This window comes from Xyrauchen texanus, chromosome 14 (assembly GCF_025860055.1).
Source record: "Xyrauchen texanus isolate HMW12.3.18 chromosome 14, RBS_HiC_50CHRs, whole genome shotgun sequence".
Taxonomy (NCBI): Eukaryota; Metazoa; Chordata; class Actinopteri; order Cypriniformes; family Catostomidae; genus Xyrauchen; species Xyrauchen texanus.
In genome coordinates this window covers 14,293,421-14,310,799 of record NC_068289.1, presented here as the reverse complement: position 1 = coordinate 14,310,799, position 17,379 = coordinate 14,293,421, and the positions used below count along the sequence as shown (strand labels likewise).

The 17,379-nt window shown below is 34.4% G+C and overlaps 1 protein-coding gene across 2 annotated transcripts in view; it reads left to right on the top strand.

Annotated features, from left to right (window-relative positions):
- Positions 1-10,678: 10,678 nt before the first annotated feature.
- The window catches only part of fstl1b (follistatin-like 1b), a 56,576-nt gene continuing 49,875 nt past the window's right edge, over positions 10,679-17,379 (top strand). Inside the window, exons 1-2 of one of the 2 annotated variants that reach the window (XM_052143239.1) lie at positions 10,679-10,869; positions 11,015-11,074. In XM_052143239.1, coding sequence (XP_051999199.1) covers positions 10,867-10,869; positions 11,015-11,074 — 63 coding nt within the window. In that variant the 5' untranslated portion in view covers positions 10,679-10,866. The remainder of the gene's footprint in view (positions 10,870-11,014; positions 11,075-17,379) is intronic. The other variant, XM_052143238.1, reaches the window with a different exon arrangement.

Here is a 17,379-nt window from a genome sequence, read left to right as displayed (position 1 = left end):
ATCGAAGGTTACTCATTTTAGATAATAATGATAATAATAACCATAGTGATAATGACAGTAATAAAAATAACAATGAGGGACAGTGTTTATTATGGGATCACTTCACAAAATTCAAAATAAATAATTAAATAAATAGACACATTTATTTAATTAAATACACTCCAGGATCAGAGTCCAGTGTAAATTAGTTTTCAGTTGTTCTGTTCTGGTTAAGAAAATGTCTGGTTACCTTGCACACAATTTTCTCCATGCATATTAGGGGAATCTACAAACCTGCATGACTTTCTTTTTTCCATGAAACACAAATTAAATTTTATTTTTAAAGAATTTTACTGACCAATTTTTTAATATAAAAAAGTTAATGAGGACTTGGGCTGTTGAGTTTCAAAATGACAAAAATAAAATAAAAAATAGAAATAAACAAACAAACATAGAAGTACCATAAATGTACTTCATATGATTTGTCTACTGTCTTGTATGTATTTTAAGCCATGTTGTAGTGATTATGTGAGGAAGAGACTGACATTTAAGCAATTATTCACTGAAAATCTTGACATCTGCACTAAAGCGCTCCATATGGGAGGAGTAGCGATGTCCAATTCCTCAACTAATCTCTTTTTTGAGTTGCATCTTTTCAATGAATCAATTGGTCAACAAAACCAGTCATAATAATCTGTTTACAAATCAGACTGAATCCAAACTGAAATCAGTGAATAACAACTTAAATTTCACTGTGATTCTGTTTCTCACTCAATCACTACGATTTACGAACAAGAGTGAGAAGTATTTTCTTAAAATAAATAAATAATCACATTCTGCTTTCCACAGAAGCAATAAAGTAATACAGGTGTGGAACAAAATCAGGGCAAACTATTTCTTCCTTTTTGGGTGAACTGTTCCTTGCAACGTATGAAAATTGTTTCGTAAAAGTACACATCATTTTTAACACAAATTATTCCATAGAAAAATGTATCATTATTTTAGCATTACTGTATTTTAAGAATTTCAGTAAAAGCAATGTTATTAATATTATTATTAAAATCTCAAAAGCAGTATTTATGTTTTACATATTATTTTTAATTCAGAGACAGATAAATCTATTCAAAGTTAAGATCGTCTTTTACGTGGGCACAGGACAACACGATATAATCCTCATATAATCTCTTTAGTTATCCCTAGCAGGGACAAATGCATCAGGTACTGTAGGTAGATCTTCAGAAATTATTGAAAACATTTTAAATAATAAGTTATGAAATAACCTTACTTCTCTAGACATTAAATATGTTTAGCATTCCTGAAATTGATGCATGTAAATACTTGCACATTTAATTTGGAACAATCAGAAAGGCAAATAAGAACCAGTCGTTTTCAACAACTACATGTATAGTAAATGCTATTGTAAAAAGTGAATAATATTATACACCAATCAAATGCTGGACTGGGATTTGTACACGCATTATGGAACATACTATTACTTTTTATAATAAAAGTGGAGGAGGAGAAATAAAAACCTTAAATCAGTACCTGCATAAGTCATGAGAATAATGATGAAACAGAGATCCAGAAGAATCCTGATTTGAAAATTCGCCATAACAGCAACCTGAAGAAGTGATTATTCTCTTACTGCTCACACAAAGTGTTTAGGAGTTACGAAGAGAGTGTTCTGGTAAGAGGAAGAGGCTAAATGAAACGTGCTAACTGAACGAAAAGTCAGCGTAGTAATGATCAGAAATGCAACCATTTTTTTTACCAAAATGTAAAAATAGCCTATTGTTTTTCAGTAGTACTGAGCTGAAATCAGACTGCTAAATATTTGATGAAATAAATACAAATGCTGAAATTCTTATCTCTTATTTAGGTTTGTCTGTGAAAATTAAAACTGTAAAAAGTAAACTGTTATCAGACAAGTGTTTGCAAGCACTCATTATTCCCACTAGGTGGCAGTTCATAAATAATAAATAATAGTAATAAATAAATTACATCAATTTAGATAATTTAGGTTAGATTAAGGTTAGATAAACTCCTAATTAGTAACTGTTCTATAGGCCCTGCATTTTTATTCTACATGACACATGCATGCACATGTGCTTTGTTATACTGCTTGCTACTAAATATGTTATAGGCCTACTGTATGGCAGAATGTTGTATGGCAGCAATGTAGTGCACTGATATTTCATTTAGAAAAGTGACAGGAAAAGACGAAAAGCTTTGTGTATTCTAAATAATATGTAACCTCTTTAAAGGTGCAATCAAGTCATTATTTATGCATGTTGTCTTGGACTTGGACTGACACCTAGGGGCATAGATGCAGCATAATTTAAAGGCAAAACGTTTTCAGTTACTGATGCCGTTGTAGAAATTCACCATTCACAGTGAGCCATTATAAATTCAATCCAGGAGTGAAAGTGTCCAATAACAGGGCGGTTGCTCAGATTAAGTGAGAAATATTCGGCTTGTCAAGTGATCAAAACATGGCTGACCGATCCACAATGTTCTCAGCGAGCCCACTGTATAGATGAAATTACTCTGACGTCACAACGCTGGAAACCGCGCTTCCGGGTTCATTCGAGCAGCAGATTTAATTGGTGGAAATAGGCAGCGCAGCAGTTTTAATAACCTTCTGTGTGGGTTATTTTCTGAAATATCAGCAAAACAACTTTAAACTTGTTTCAATGAGCCTGTATGATTATGCTGGACATGTAAAAGTTTGATAAATACACATCCTCACATGTTTAATACACATCTAAACCCTAAGAAATGTGTGTGTGTGTGTGTGTGTGTGTGTGTGTGTGTGTGTGTGTGTGTGTGTGTGTGTATATATATATATATATATATATATATATATATATATATATATATATATATATATATATATATATATACTAACACTTGAAATGCAATATGTGTCTTTACTGCTTAAATTATTAACCCACCTACAATAAATAAAAATATTCTTCAATATGATCAATAAAATACTTCAATATGATCATATTCCATATCAAAACTTAATAACAGCCATATTAATAACTTAATTAATGTTAATAATAATAATATTATTTACTGTATTCAAAATAAATGCAAATATATCATGAAAACCATAATTAATAGATGAGACATGAACAGTAGTGAGAAATTTATTGTATTACTATTTTCCTTTTTCCTCCATTTTTCCTGCTTCAATTCACTTTCTTTTGAGTGTCTTTGCAGAATGTGCATGTCTTCTCTTAAGGAGAAAACGTGATTTGGAAAACAGTGTGGATATAAATTCAGTATCAATTAAATTTATTTGTGCAGTGCTTTTAATAATACATACTGTGTTATGGTTGCTTTAAAAGGAACACTGAAATTTTGTGTTTAATATTTATAGTGTATGTCCAAATACATCTTTATTTGTATTGGCTATTGGTTAAATTGGTCAAAAATTGGTTATTTTTATAACAATATCGACTCGCTATAATTCTGTGATCATTTGTCATCTTATGCGTTTTTATAATGGGGGTTTTGAACTTATGAGTAAAATAAGGTCTGTGGTAAACATTATTTGAAGATACGTGGACATTTTGTTCAACAACATAAATTACACACAGTTGTACCTCAAACATGAATTTTGAAGCTGTATTGAATTACATACTTTTTTTAAAAAATCGACCGCCTGTTTCAAAATTCACGTTTGAGTTATGACTGTGTGTAATATAGCAAAAACCCTATTATAAAAACCCATAGGAAAATCCAGAGCTCTATTAAACAAAGCTTTTTCACAATGAACCTCTGAACTAAATCCCACTTTTCACATGATCACTAAGGGGAGGTGTTGCATGTGTCATGGTCGCCATTTCCCATTCACAATTATTTGCTGACTCTTCCACAGACTACAATAATTATGGGCATCTGCATGAACACTCGAGATTCAGACACTAAATGTGGTTCTGTTAAAAAAAAAAAAACATTCTGCAAAATAAATTCTGTTTTTATTAAAACTGAGGTTTTTAACTCAGTCGTGGAACTATGATATTGTTTCATAACTGTATTGGTTTAAAAAGTACTTGGACACTTAAGAATGAATGTATATACTTTGGATGCCAATCAAGTGGCTTTTATTTTAAAGGAAGATAGCAAAAGCACTCTCCATGTGCTTAAATTATGATGAACTACACCTGTGATTACTCTGCCAGGCAGGGCACTTCGTGAACTTCAAGCTTTAACTAATAATTACATAGGGGGAAAAAAGAAGAAGATTAAAAAATTATATTATAGAGACTTGGGGTGGGTTCTTTTCAGTAACTCCAGCACCTTAAGAACCTCCTACAAATGCGCTAGCTAAACATCCAGAACACACTAGCAACCCCATAGCAAGCTGCTCTTAACTTCTCAGAACACCTAATCATTGTGGCAGCGAGTTGCACTGACAAGCATTCTTATTCTGTATATTTGTTTCTAAGATAATCACATCCAGTCCACCTTATTTTGTAACACAGACATATGTAACGACATTCTGGCGAATGTGACCAAGTTTTGCTGGCACTGACCGCAGTGTAAATAACTATATTTATAATATAGTTATAATACCAGAATTTGGTGATATGGGCTAATAAACTATCACACAACCACAGGATGTAGAGCAGAATTATGTGGCAATGTCGGATAATTTTCTAACATCAGCATTTATAGTAAAGGAGTAAGTAAATCATTCACTTGTTGCTGTGTTGTTGTATTGAAGTGACGGTAATAAAATTTGCTTCTTCCTTTTCCAAGATTGTAATGATGCAGTCTTTCTTGTCTCCATGTAAACCTCCATTCATCTGCATAACTGCCTTTGTTTATTTTCAAAGGCGATGTTTCTTAAGTCATGCTGAATGCTGATCTGTGTGTCTGTTTACTATACACTGCTAAGAAAGAGAGAATGCTCTCAGAGTAAAATGCATTTATTATTTTGCCAAGATAAAGCAAGATGCAGTTTTTGTGCAAAGAAAGTTGAAGCTGCTTTTTCCCGGCAGCTTTCTTCTCTCTAATGTTTGTGGAAAGTTTGTGGAGACATGACAGATGGCGCGGGAGACTGTCGGTGTCACCGCCTGATTTCATTCATTCTGCCAGTGCAACAGTGTGTGATAAAACAATGGCAAAATGCGTTAAACAGTAAAACTATATGCGTTCAAAATCAAGGAATTTATGAAAACCGTAAATAATGATAATAATATGTTGACATTTATTTACAGCCTGTAATACAGATCAGCATGTAGTATTTTTGTGTCACTAAAATAGCTGCAAGTGGCTTATACAGGAAGTGGTCCACATTCAAAGTTGATAATGGCTGCGCCATATTTGCTGAAAAGTACGGTGGATAGAATGGTTTCAAGCTGAACAGGTCAAGCCGATAACAGTATACTAGGCTATGTGGCCATTGTGTAATACATTCATGACTTCAAGGAAAGCATCTGTAATCTTTGCTTTCAAGCATGCTGCAACAGTAAAAAATAAATTAAAATAAAAAGCAACATGGCCACACAGATTCCGAAAAAGAAAATGGGAGGCAAAGTAAAATCTTTGTATAATAGGCCCACTCTAAAATTAAATCATTAAATAAATTCAATCACTTATGAGTTCTTGTTTAGAAAGAGAGTTCTGTTAGAATTTACAGTAATTGTCCACTATTTTTGTACACTGAATAAAATGTCCAAACAATACATTTCAGTTTTATAAATAAATCCATTGTTGTACTGGTGTATATATATATATATATATATATATATATATATATATATATATATATATATATATATATAAACACAATTTACCTACATTTAGCATACAATTTACATAAAAATTATATAAAAATAATCATTAAAAAACAAAACTGTTAAAAATATATTTTTGTATATTGTGTAAAATGTAGTCTAATAAAAGAATAAATACATGCAAAAGGTTTAAAACTCTGAGATTGAGTAGAGAAGCGTTAAGATTCTCTCTTTTATAAATGCAGCACATTGATCATTGAAACATTGACATACAGATTTAATGTTGTGAACTGGAGAGCTGACTCAATTCTGCCATCCTCTTGTTGCAGACTTGTGTTGTAACATCGGGGAAGTTATTATTGTATGCCAATATACTGTCACAAATTTGGCATGTTAATTGATTATGAGTTTAATCCAAAGTAAAATACCGGCAAACTATCCAGGTCTGGAAAGCAGATGTGTTGAAGGGTTTGTGGGATTACTTCATACAGATAGAACAAACAGAGCGGATTTGACTCTGAGTCAGATTGAGGATCTCTGAGGGGGGACTTCCTATATGCTCCAAAAGAGTGATCAGCTTAGTATGACATCTGCTTTGAAACTCTAGGGTTTGATGGGAGGGAGAAAATCTCACACACATACCTGTCTGGCAGGAAAGGTCTCTCTGTTCTTTTTGCTGAGGTTGACTTCATTCCAGAAACAGTCACAGAAAATTAGATCAAATCATTGCGGTTGAATATATTGAATAAGGTGGAAATAGCACAGGACAGAAAAATAGAGAGAAACAAAAATTATACTGAAGTGCTTGATTCATAGAGCTCAAAGTTTTAACATGAGGATGGATGTCTGACATGGACACACACAGACCAAACAATAAATAGCCATTAATTATCACTGTTTCCATGTTTTAATGTAATTAATTTTACCTTTTGCTCCAACACTGACTTTTATTGTTCTCCTATCTGACTGCAATAGAGGTTCTTCAATCGTTGAGTTGGCTTTTTGGTTCTTTTGGTGATTAGAAAGTAATTGATGTAACATTATAGGTTCTTCAAATGTATAGTATTTGTGTATGGCAGTGTATTGGTGTCTAGGTTTTTTTTAAACACCAGTAGTGATAGATGCCTTTCTAAAGAACCACAGAGTAAAAAGTTATTTGTGGAGCTTCGAAATGTTCTTCTAATGTAAACACTAATTTGAGCCTTTATTTTTAAGAGTGTGTATCTTGCTTATCTAAACAGCCAAACCCTTAATTCCTTTCATCCCTTAGTACCTGCTGGACAGCTAGGCTGGTGGTTATGTGAGAGAGGAAGATAAAGGGATTAGACAGGGAGAAAAACAGAGGCTTCATCACCACCGACCTTGCTTTTAAATATCTGAATGTACAGTCCAAAATGGAATATACTGGAGATTCAATGGAAGATTTTCAACATTCATTAATGAAGAGAATGTATGCATATGCTCTTAGATAAACAGTCATAAAAAGGAGCTGTGGAGAGGCAATTACACTGTTCTGATTACCAAGCACACTTGATTAAAAGAAATTATAGGGGGTTAAGACAATGGAAGGCAAAGGAAGCCAACATTTGCACTTCATTATTGGCAAGTCTTGCCATAAAATTACAAGGCTCAACAAATGTATTTGAAAACTTACTTGAAGGCAAGGTATGTCTGTTTCATGTGTTTAATAAACATGATAGAGGTGTCAAATACGCACACACATCGACTCAGCACAGCAAAAGTCAATTCCCTTCCTTTGTACATATCTGAAGATAAAAGTGGGCTCATTTTCTCTTTTAAAAAGAAGAGGTCCCTGTGTGGAATGGAAATGGAAATCATTTAAATTTGATCAGTCAATTGGCAAAACCACATCGCATTAAAATTCAGCATTTCACATAGGCTAATCACAAGAGATGCTTCTTGGTCTGTGAAGCATTATCTAATCATAGTTAGCAAGTTAATGAATGATTAGGTTAAAGGATCATTCCACCAAAATATAAAAATAATCATCATTAATGCCTACTTGTCCTTAGTTCCAAACCCATCTGGTTTTCTGTCCTCTGTAAAACATCAAAGGAGACATTTTTAAGAATGTCATGCTGTTCTTTTCCTAAAAGGATAATCAAAGCAACATAGAGGTATTCCACTACTTTTATGGTGCTTTTTGTGTTCTAACATTTATAGGAAATCTGATGTATTTCCGTGAATTGTTTCTTTTGATCAGTTTCTTTTAATGAACTTGTTGGAAAAAACAATTAACAAATCTTTTACGTCATCACATTTTTCCAGTTCATTTGATTTTTTTATTAAATACAATTGCATTTCGCCCCCTCATTCTGATTCTTAGTACAGTCGTACTCATAGTATCAGCAGCTCACTCAGTAGTTCTTCTGACATGTCCGATGGATACAGTTCTCAATTCAGTGTACCGTTACTTGAGAACTGTTGAGACCGTATCATTATACATTGATAAAACTGTAATACAATCAAGTCATAAACATATTTCTACAAAAATTTCTTTTTTAGCTATTCTGCAAAATACATTAGAAACACATTTTGCCCCCTCAGTCAAACCCTCTGTACAAGGGCACAGATTTGGCTTGAATGTTGTGGGGGGTTGTACTTGCTTGTTTTGATTATTGTTACCCCCCACTAGAGACTACGCACCTGCCTAGAGAAAAATAATTTGAATCAAAACAACCTACTGTTATTATTTATTTTCACACAAATTATATTGCTCCATCAATATTCAATCAAAAGTAATAAATGTTTTCAATCTTGATACACTTTGTGACAGCAATTTTTCCTTAAGGGTTCTTTTAGCCCTGTTGTACCCCTATTCTTATTGTAATTACAATAATTGCAAAGCAGCAGTTTATTTACATTTCTCAAACATTCTGGTTAGCATTTTTTTTCTAAACACTAACGCTAAATATTAAACTTCAAGCCTACAATTAATTCAGCCCGAAGCACATTACGTTCAGAACTTTCAAACTTTGTTTTCTTGATAATGTAAGTATTGGATGTGCTATCTATTTTACTTTAAACATTTTAAAGAACTTTAAACATTTTAAGAAATGTATGATTAAAATGGGAAATCTTCAATTTACATTTGTCATGCAAACTTTTACGATAATAATGGCATCACCAGTATATTTGCATATTGAATGCCGATTGGTCTTCTTTCTCTCAAGTATTTGCATACTGAAGCAGGACTCATCTAGACTGCAAGGATGTACAGATGTTGCTTTTATCTATTTTTTCATTTTATTTTTCATAGGCTTTCAGTCTCTGCTTCTTTCTCCCTTTCTCTCTTTATTCAGGCTCACAATCTTTCTAACTATCATATCATTTGACCTATAAAAGGCCCAGCAGAGGTTGTATTTCATTTGCCAGTTGAGGAAGTTCAACCTGCCACCGGTTCTGCTGATACAGTTCTACTCAGCAGTTGAGTCTGTCCTCTGCACTTCACTAACTGTATGGTTGGGTTCAGCTACGAAATCAGATATCAGAAGACTACAAAGGATGGTTCGGACTGCTGAGAGGATTATTGGTTGCCCCCTATACACTTGTAGAGTGAGGAAAAGGCTGGAAAAATCACTCTAGACCCCACTCACCAAGCCCACTCACTTTTTTAACTGTTGTTTTCTGGCCGGCGCTACAGAGCTCTGAGTACCAGAACCATCAGAAACAAGAATAGGCTATCCATCTCATGAACAGTTAAAACTGCCCCATTGAGCAATAATTAATGTGCAATACACAGCTTAGTCTATTTATATTTATCCAACATACCACACCTCTTGTGCCGTTACATTTCCTTGCATTTGTATATAACAAATTTGTATTTGTATATTGTACAATATATATATTAGGGCTGTCAATCGATTAACATTTTTAATCAAATTAATTACATGGTATCTCGATTAATTAATTGTGATTAACTGCATATACAAATATTTGCTGAGAAAGCCCCTCATATAACAATAACTCAATATATAATGATTATACATATTTATATCAATATATAATTATACATAGTTATCTTTAAATATGTAAAAATTATATATAATATAATATAATATATATATATATATATATATATATATATATATATATATATATATATATATATATATATTCAGATAATTAAAATGCATAACATTCCTGCATTCCAGCAGAAGAGTTAATAATTGATAAGGCCATTCAAAAAGCGGCTTTAGAATTCAATGCATTGTTTACTACCATATTATTTATCATAAGTCAGTCATTGTCATACAGTTCACAGCAATCCATTTCACAAGTGAATTTAACAATCAGTAGGAGATTTATTATGAGGGCTTGTTTAAGGGCCCATCAATTTAAACCTATGTTAGACGTCTCGGGTGTGTTGCGTCATAAACATAAAATGTTTAGGCCACTGTGTCAAGTTAAATATAGTTTAATACTCAATCTTTAAACACATCTTGAGATCCCTTAGTTCTGCCTACTGAAGTGTTGTTTTCTTCAATATATAAACTGTGCATTGCTCATACAGCTGAAATTTCAATTACTGCCCTCTTGAGTAAACAGGGGGTACTACAAGCTTGCGTTTATCAGGAATCTTCCTTATTACGGTCCGGTTTTATTTTATTTTATATTTTGTATTTATGTATTATTATCTCTGTCTTGTTGTATTGTTTGTGCGCTGGAAGCGTCTATCACCAAGACAAATTCCTTGCATGTGTAAACTTGGCAATGAAGCTCATTCTGATTAAACACACATCTTATGCCGCCTTGCAAGCTAGTATTTACTTTAGGAAATGTTAATTATATTATATTATGTTATATTTGCATTTACCTAAAATATGTAGGCAAGGATAAGATGTACTGTAACATTTTTCAGCAATGCACAGTTTGAGATTTCCGACCACAGTTATAGGGCACTCGCTGAAGAGAGAAGTGTTTGTGCTCGCTTTATCTGGGTCTGCTCCATGGCTTTTCACGGGCCACGTCACGGCACGGAGGGGGGAAGAAACAGATTCCTGAGCGCTGCTCGAATTTCCTGCAATCACATCCTCAGATTCATAGTCTACAGCGGAGAGGGACGCTGCGCTTTCTTCTTCTCCAACACACTCAACCGGCTCTTTCTCCGAAAATGGTGAGAAACCAGAACGTTAAGTACAACCTTTTACACCGTCTGAACAACTTATATGTTATTTTCTTGAACGCTTTCGGTGTTTGTAATGTCTTTTTCCTCTGTGTCTGTCTCTCATAATTCCCTCCGCCCGCTGCGCCCGTTACAGATGTTTCGATGTTTTCCTGCTGTGGTTTTCCTTTTGGCTGTAGTGTACTGTCATGCCGAGGTAAGTTAAAGGAAACCTGCATTTATTACGGGAAACGAGGGATCATCTTTTTAACTGGACTTGCACTTAATGAACTGTATGAGAAAACAACATTACATGTTACACGGAATACATGCTAAGACCTTTTCATGATAATAAGTACAATTTTCTTAACATACACTGACTACAATCATTTGGCTATAGTACGTTTGTTGAGGGGCTTTCTGTAAATTTTTCTTTCACACAGAGGTTTAAGCTTTAAAATAATTGTTTTTGATAGTGATTTATTTAAGAATGTTGAACGAGCCAAGACAAAACACATTTACATCACCTGGTTTGTGTTTGTGTGGTTAATGAACTTGATGTGTGGTGAGAGTTTGGTGGACTTTGGATTGGGAATTCACAAGAGTTGTAAACAGACAGCTGTTAAAAGCAATCAGATAACAAACTGTTGATGTTTGTCAAACAGATGTGATGACACTGATCTCAGTGTGGAGATGCAGCTGCTTGTTGAGGCCATGTTGTGCTTGTTAGTGTTGAGTTAATAGTGTTCTTATATGTATACTGAATGAACTCGCCAGATAAAGTCTGTTGAAACCACACAATAAGAGGACCCATCACATACAAATACATACATTCTTACACTTTATTTATATGCTTTGTGAAATCAATAATCATGTCATAAATTTTGAGAAAATGCCTCCAGTCCAGTATGTACTTTATTTAATATGTTTTGGTGCAAAGTTTAAAGTAAGAGTTTGGAAAAGGCTCAAATTTAACATTCATGTTTCCAAACTTTGAAATGAACGATCTATGAATGTTTGAATGTTCTAAAAAAAATCTATTGGGTATTTCTTTTCATTTTCCCAAATAATTGAGTTATTATGGTGACCAGGATTTGTTTTCTCCCATGTTTAACCTTACCCCTAGTATTTGAGACTTTGCCACATCACATACATTTCCACATCCAAACTAATCCATTTTCATTTGAAAATGACGTTTTCAGTTTCCTAAACTATGCAATAATGGAGAGTGTTTTCGAAATGCAAAATTTTTGGTGGAGGAAAATACAATTACATTTGTAATAAGAGATGTGAACATAGCTAAATTAATTCATTTTTACTCCAACTAATGGTTTTAAATCCTTCTCATATCAGTACACTCACTGAACACTTTATTAGGAACATCTGTACACCTGCATATTCATGCGATTATCTAATCAGCAAATCATGTGGCAGAAGTGTATTGTATAAACGGGCCAGGAGCTTCATTTAATGTTCACATCAACCATCAGAATGGGGCAAAAATGTGATGCCTGTGGTATGATTGTTGGTGCCAGACAGGCTTTTTTTATCCCCTTTTCTCCCAAGTTGGAATGCCCAATTCCCACTACTTAGTAGGTTCCTGTGGTGGCGCGGTTACTCACCTCAATCCGGGTGGCGGAGGAAAAGTTAGTTGCCTCTGCTTCTGAGACCGTCAGTCAATGCATCTTATAACATGGCTCGTTGTGCATGACACCGTGGAGACTCACAGCACGTGGAGGCTCATGCTACTCTCCGCGATCCACGCACAACTTCCCACGTTAACCATTGAGAGCGAGAACACAAGAAGGTTACCCCATGTGACTCTACCCTCCCTAGCAACCGGGCCAATTTGATTGCTTAGGAGACCTGGCTGGAGTCACTCAGCACACCCTGGAATTGAACTTGCGACTCCAGGGGTGGTAGTCAGCGTCAGTACTCGCTGAGCTACCCAGGCCCCCCAGACAGGATTTTTTTGCATATTTCTGTAACTGCTGATCTCCTGGGATTTTCACACACAACAGTCTATAGAATTTACTCAGAATGATGCTTAAAAAAAAGAAAACAGTCAGTGCCTGGCAGTTCTGCGGATGGAAATGCCTTGTTGTTGAGAGAGGTCAACAGAGAATAGCCAGCCTGGTTTGAACTGACAGAAAGGCTACGGTAACTCAGATAACCACTCTGTGCAATTGTAGTGAGCAGAATAGCATCTCAGAATGCACAACATGTCGAACCTTGTGGTGGATTGGCTTCAACAGCTGAGGGCCACATTGGGCACTTTATTAGGACCAAAGTGTTCGTAATAAAGTTCTCAGTGAGTGTATTAAAGCCAGCATCTCACTAGCGAGTTCAGAAGAACTTGATTTCGTCAGAGGATGTGACACACATACCATTGTGGGAACACACATACCATTGTGCTTGAGGTCTCATTCTCTTCAGTCGGAGGTCTGTCACACACACACACACACACACACACACACACACACACACACACAAACCGACAAAGTCCTTCAAATTTTCTCTCCACTTCCCTGTCACATGGAGATCAGCGAAATATCAACAGGAGTACCGCGTGAATTGTAACATACTGAATTAGGATGTGATTCATAAAGTAATTTTGCCCTGTGTATGTGTGTGATTGTATATTTATTCCCTTTGGGCCTGCTGTAGAAGGCGTATGTCCATATGCAGCTTCAGTGAGAAAATTAGTTATTTTTAATAAATAAACTGTTCCATTTGCCTTTTCTGATTTCTGAATTTATTGTCACGTATCATCATTTTAGTGTATGAATATTGCTGTGTCATGTCGCATCTAGTTTGAACAGACTGAGTGCTTGACTTTGGACATTCCAATGGGTCGATAATGATATTTATCACAATATACATTTCATGCATGGACCTCAAGAATTAATTAAACATAACTTGTTTTTTTACAAGTAAACTCCAGTGGGTAAGCTACCTTTTAAAGTACACTCAGTTTAGGATTTAATCCTACAATAGGTGTGTGACCTCTTTTTGATAACACATCATCTTCACCTGACATTTGAGTCCACTAAAAACTTTGTGATGCTCCACACTACAGCTCAGTAGGAGACAGTAATATATCAAAAGCTGGATTGTCAACTGCCAATAAACATCACAAGAAGAAGAAATACATTCTTGCCTGTGTCAGCGCTATGAATCATGAAAAAACATTTAACTAAATAGTACATACTGTAAATAGACAGCAATGGTGTTGGATTCAGAGTTGTTGTTGTGTTCAGTCGATAGCTGTTGTATTGCATTGTCAGTGCTGTCTTGTTAGGCACATAACAGTGTTAAAGTAGCTGGATGGCTAGCTGCTAGCTAGTGACTACCTAGCCTCATTGACAGTTTCCATGACAGCAGGGCTGTCTGCTATTACTTCCTAGCAGGCTGATTTCATGATTGTGATTCAGTTAGCTAGTTGTCTGTATAACTTTGCCAAACTGCTTGCGTTTTTGTTGACACATACTGGGTCCAATCGTCTAGATATAGAACATAGGATAAATATTAGTATTTTTTTTTTTAAATATCGATATAATTTTATATTATGTGTAGATATAAGATTTTGGTTGCAATCATATGGAGGATTTTAGGCCACATCCACCCTTATCTGTTTAAGTTTAAAAACCTCCGTTTTCAGTTTCCAAGCTCATAATTTTCCAATGTTTGAGGTTATAGAGAGCACTTTCGAAAGTCTCCATTTTGGTGGAGGAAAACATAGAAATGTAGCAAAATCAATGCATTTTCAAATGAAAAAGGATTAATGTGGATGTGGTTTTAGTTTTATAATTTTGGGTGTAAAACAATTCTTGAAATGTTCAGTTTTACAGTTAACATAATATTGAAATCACAAAGGATGTTTTTTCTTCATTGCATTTTCATCATACATTTTTTAACTGGATAATATTTAAAGTTTCAAGGTGCAAGAAAAATTTGATTTGGGGACCTTGACAGTGCTGGAAAAGTGCTTGAATTTTACTCCAAAAAAGCAGTAAAACCCTGAAAGTTATCCCCTGTGTCAACGACGCATGCGAAGACGAATGTGCTTCCTGTAACAACTCTTCTGTTTTTCAAACACAGATATACTGGGCACTAATCTCAAAGTGGCTTTAATTTAAAACATTTATCACATAAGATCATCCAAAGCATTATTTTTTAATTTGATGAAAAGTACATTTGTAGTTGGAGCATGTTATTGTATTACAACATGCACACTGTTGTGGGGTAGACAGACTGCCCTAGAGTAATGTGGAAGTAATTTCACATTGACAGGCTTGATAAGAAAATACTTTAGCTAAAATAAGGGCAGCTCATAATGGTTGTCATGCAATCCTACATGATTCTTCTCTCCACTATTCACTCAGTTCATAGTTGCGGTTTGTACTTTCTTGTTTCTGACTCAGTGGGGGCTTTGGAGCTGTCAGAGCTTGTGTCCCTTAAGGGCATGATGTGCTGCTTACATAGACATGCTCTTAAAGGGTGTCGCCCCAAATTAAAACCTAATGATGTACCCACTGCAACAAATAGTCCATGCTGAGAGGATTTAGTGACTAATTGGTTGAAAATCACAGAGAATGTGTTTACCTTATAAGAATATGGATATATGTGTGCACATACTGAGATTCATAAGCCCCAAAAAAAATCTTAATTGTTTGGGATTGTACATTGTCATATAGAGCACATTTTAGTTCCAGAAGTATTTTTTCCATTAGTTTTCTCCATGGGATTAAAAGAAACCTTCAATAAAAAGTGCAAAGCCATGAACAAAACCGACTGAGATCATTCACACTTACTTAGAAGCATGGAAGGAGAAAAAGTAAATGAAAAGACTGTACTTCAGTTTGTTTAATGAGGGAATAAACTGTTTTTCCATGAAGCATTGCAAATGCTGTAATCAAATCAGAAACAACAGTATAAATCTATACATATACAGTACAAACAATACATTTTAGTTTATAGCAAATATCCATAATTTAAAAGTAATATTTAAAGTAGTCTGAGAGTTTATGAAGAACGATCCAGTGTACGTTTCCATGGTCAATGCACTTCTCTGATTGGTGGATCTCTCTTCAGGATTATGGGTAGTGTAGTTCTTCTCTGGGAATTTTGCTAGTAAACAGTTTTTATAATGAAGTTGAAATAACTTGACTTGTGACTTCTGCAGAAGCATATACTGTATCATTAATTCATAGATCATAGTGTGTCTGCATTGAAAGGTTTCAGGGTTTACACATAATGCAAATCCAACACATTGCATCCGACTATATTAAACTGTTCTTTTTTTTCTCTTGGCAACTTTTTTTTTTTATCAGGGCTTAATGCACATTCAACTCACCTGCTTTAAGGCAGTAAAAAAAGCTTTACTAACATTATCAGTGAACCTCAGGGAAGATAATAAAATTATATATTTTGCATATGCATTAATTAGTGCCAAAAGTGTGCACCAAAACAATATCTCATAATGGAAACAAGGACACTGATTATGAATTTGCGATGCACAGGTGTACAGTCATGCAATCATCGGGCTTGCTATGTATCACAAGAGGTTCCTAACATCACATCCATCAAGAGATTTAGTCCAAAAGTATTGAGAATATAAAAAAAATATCAACAGATTCTCCATGGTTGATGTATCATGTTTGCAAAGAGCATTATGATGCATGTTCAAATGTTCTTTCTTTGCTGTTTCCTTTGTATAACAGCCTAGCGATATGTTTGTAGTCTTTTGAAAAGTGTTTTGTAGTTTCTGAACTGGGACAGCCCACCTCAAAATGTTTTGTCCAATGATCTTCTTTCAGAAAAGCCAATAAGCAGTTCGGAACGCCCTTTCCTGTGTTGTCACACCAATTGCAATCTTGCATTTTTGGAAACATACAGCTAATGTAAAGACATATTTTTATTCATAATTTTATTTCAGTTGTTTTCAGCCATCAAACTCCACTCAAGATCAGTAAGTTTATACTGTACATATTTTTTGGTATTCGTTCATATGTTCAATATTTACTAATATAGTGATGGCATTTGATCAAATTGAATAGTTTGATATAAAAAAAATAGGAGATAATTACTGGAAAATTGTTATTGCTGGGTAAATAGCTGTAAGACTGTCATGATACATTTTTATAGAGACAAATAATTGATTTCTGTCAGATTCATGTAGGTAAAACCATCTTACTCAAATTATTGTAATACATTCTTTCTTTTTTCTTTTACTTCATAGCATTTTTGGGGTCACCAGAGACTGTTTTTATAATATATTTTATATAAAGAAAAAAGTTTGAAGTATATTTTCATTAAAATATACTTAAACTTCTAATTCTAATTTCAATTATTTCACTTCAAAAATAAACCACTAAGTGTCTTATTTCAAACAAGACCAAGATTAGGTATGTAGTCCAAAGCATTCATGAATTACAACCATTTAAATCTGTGTATGTCATTTTCTGGTAAATGCTCAAAAAGGGGGGTGCCAGTTAACCTAGAACAAATTCAGGTGAGCTT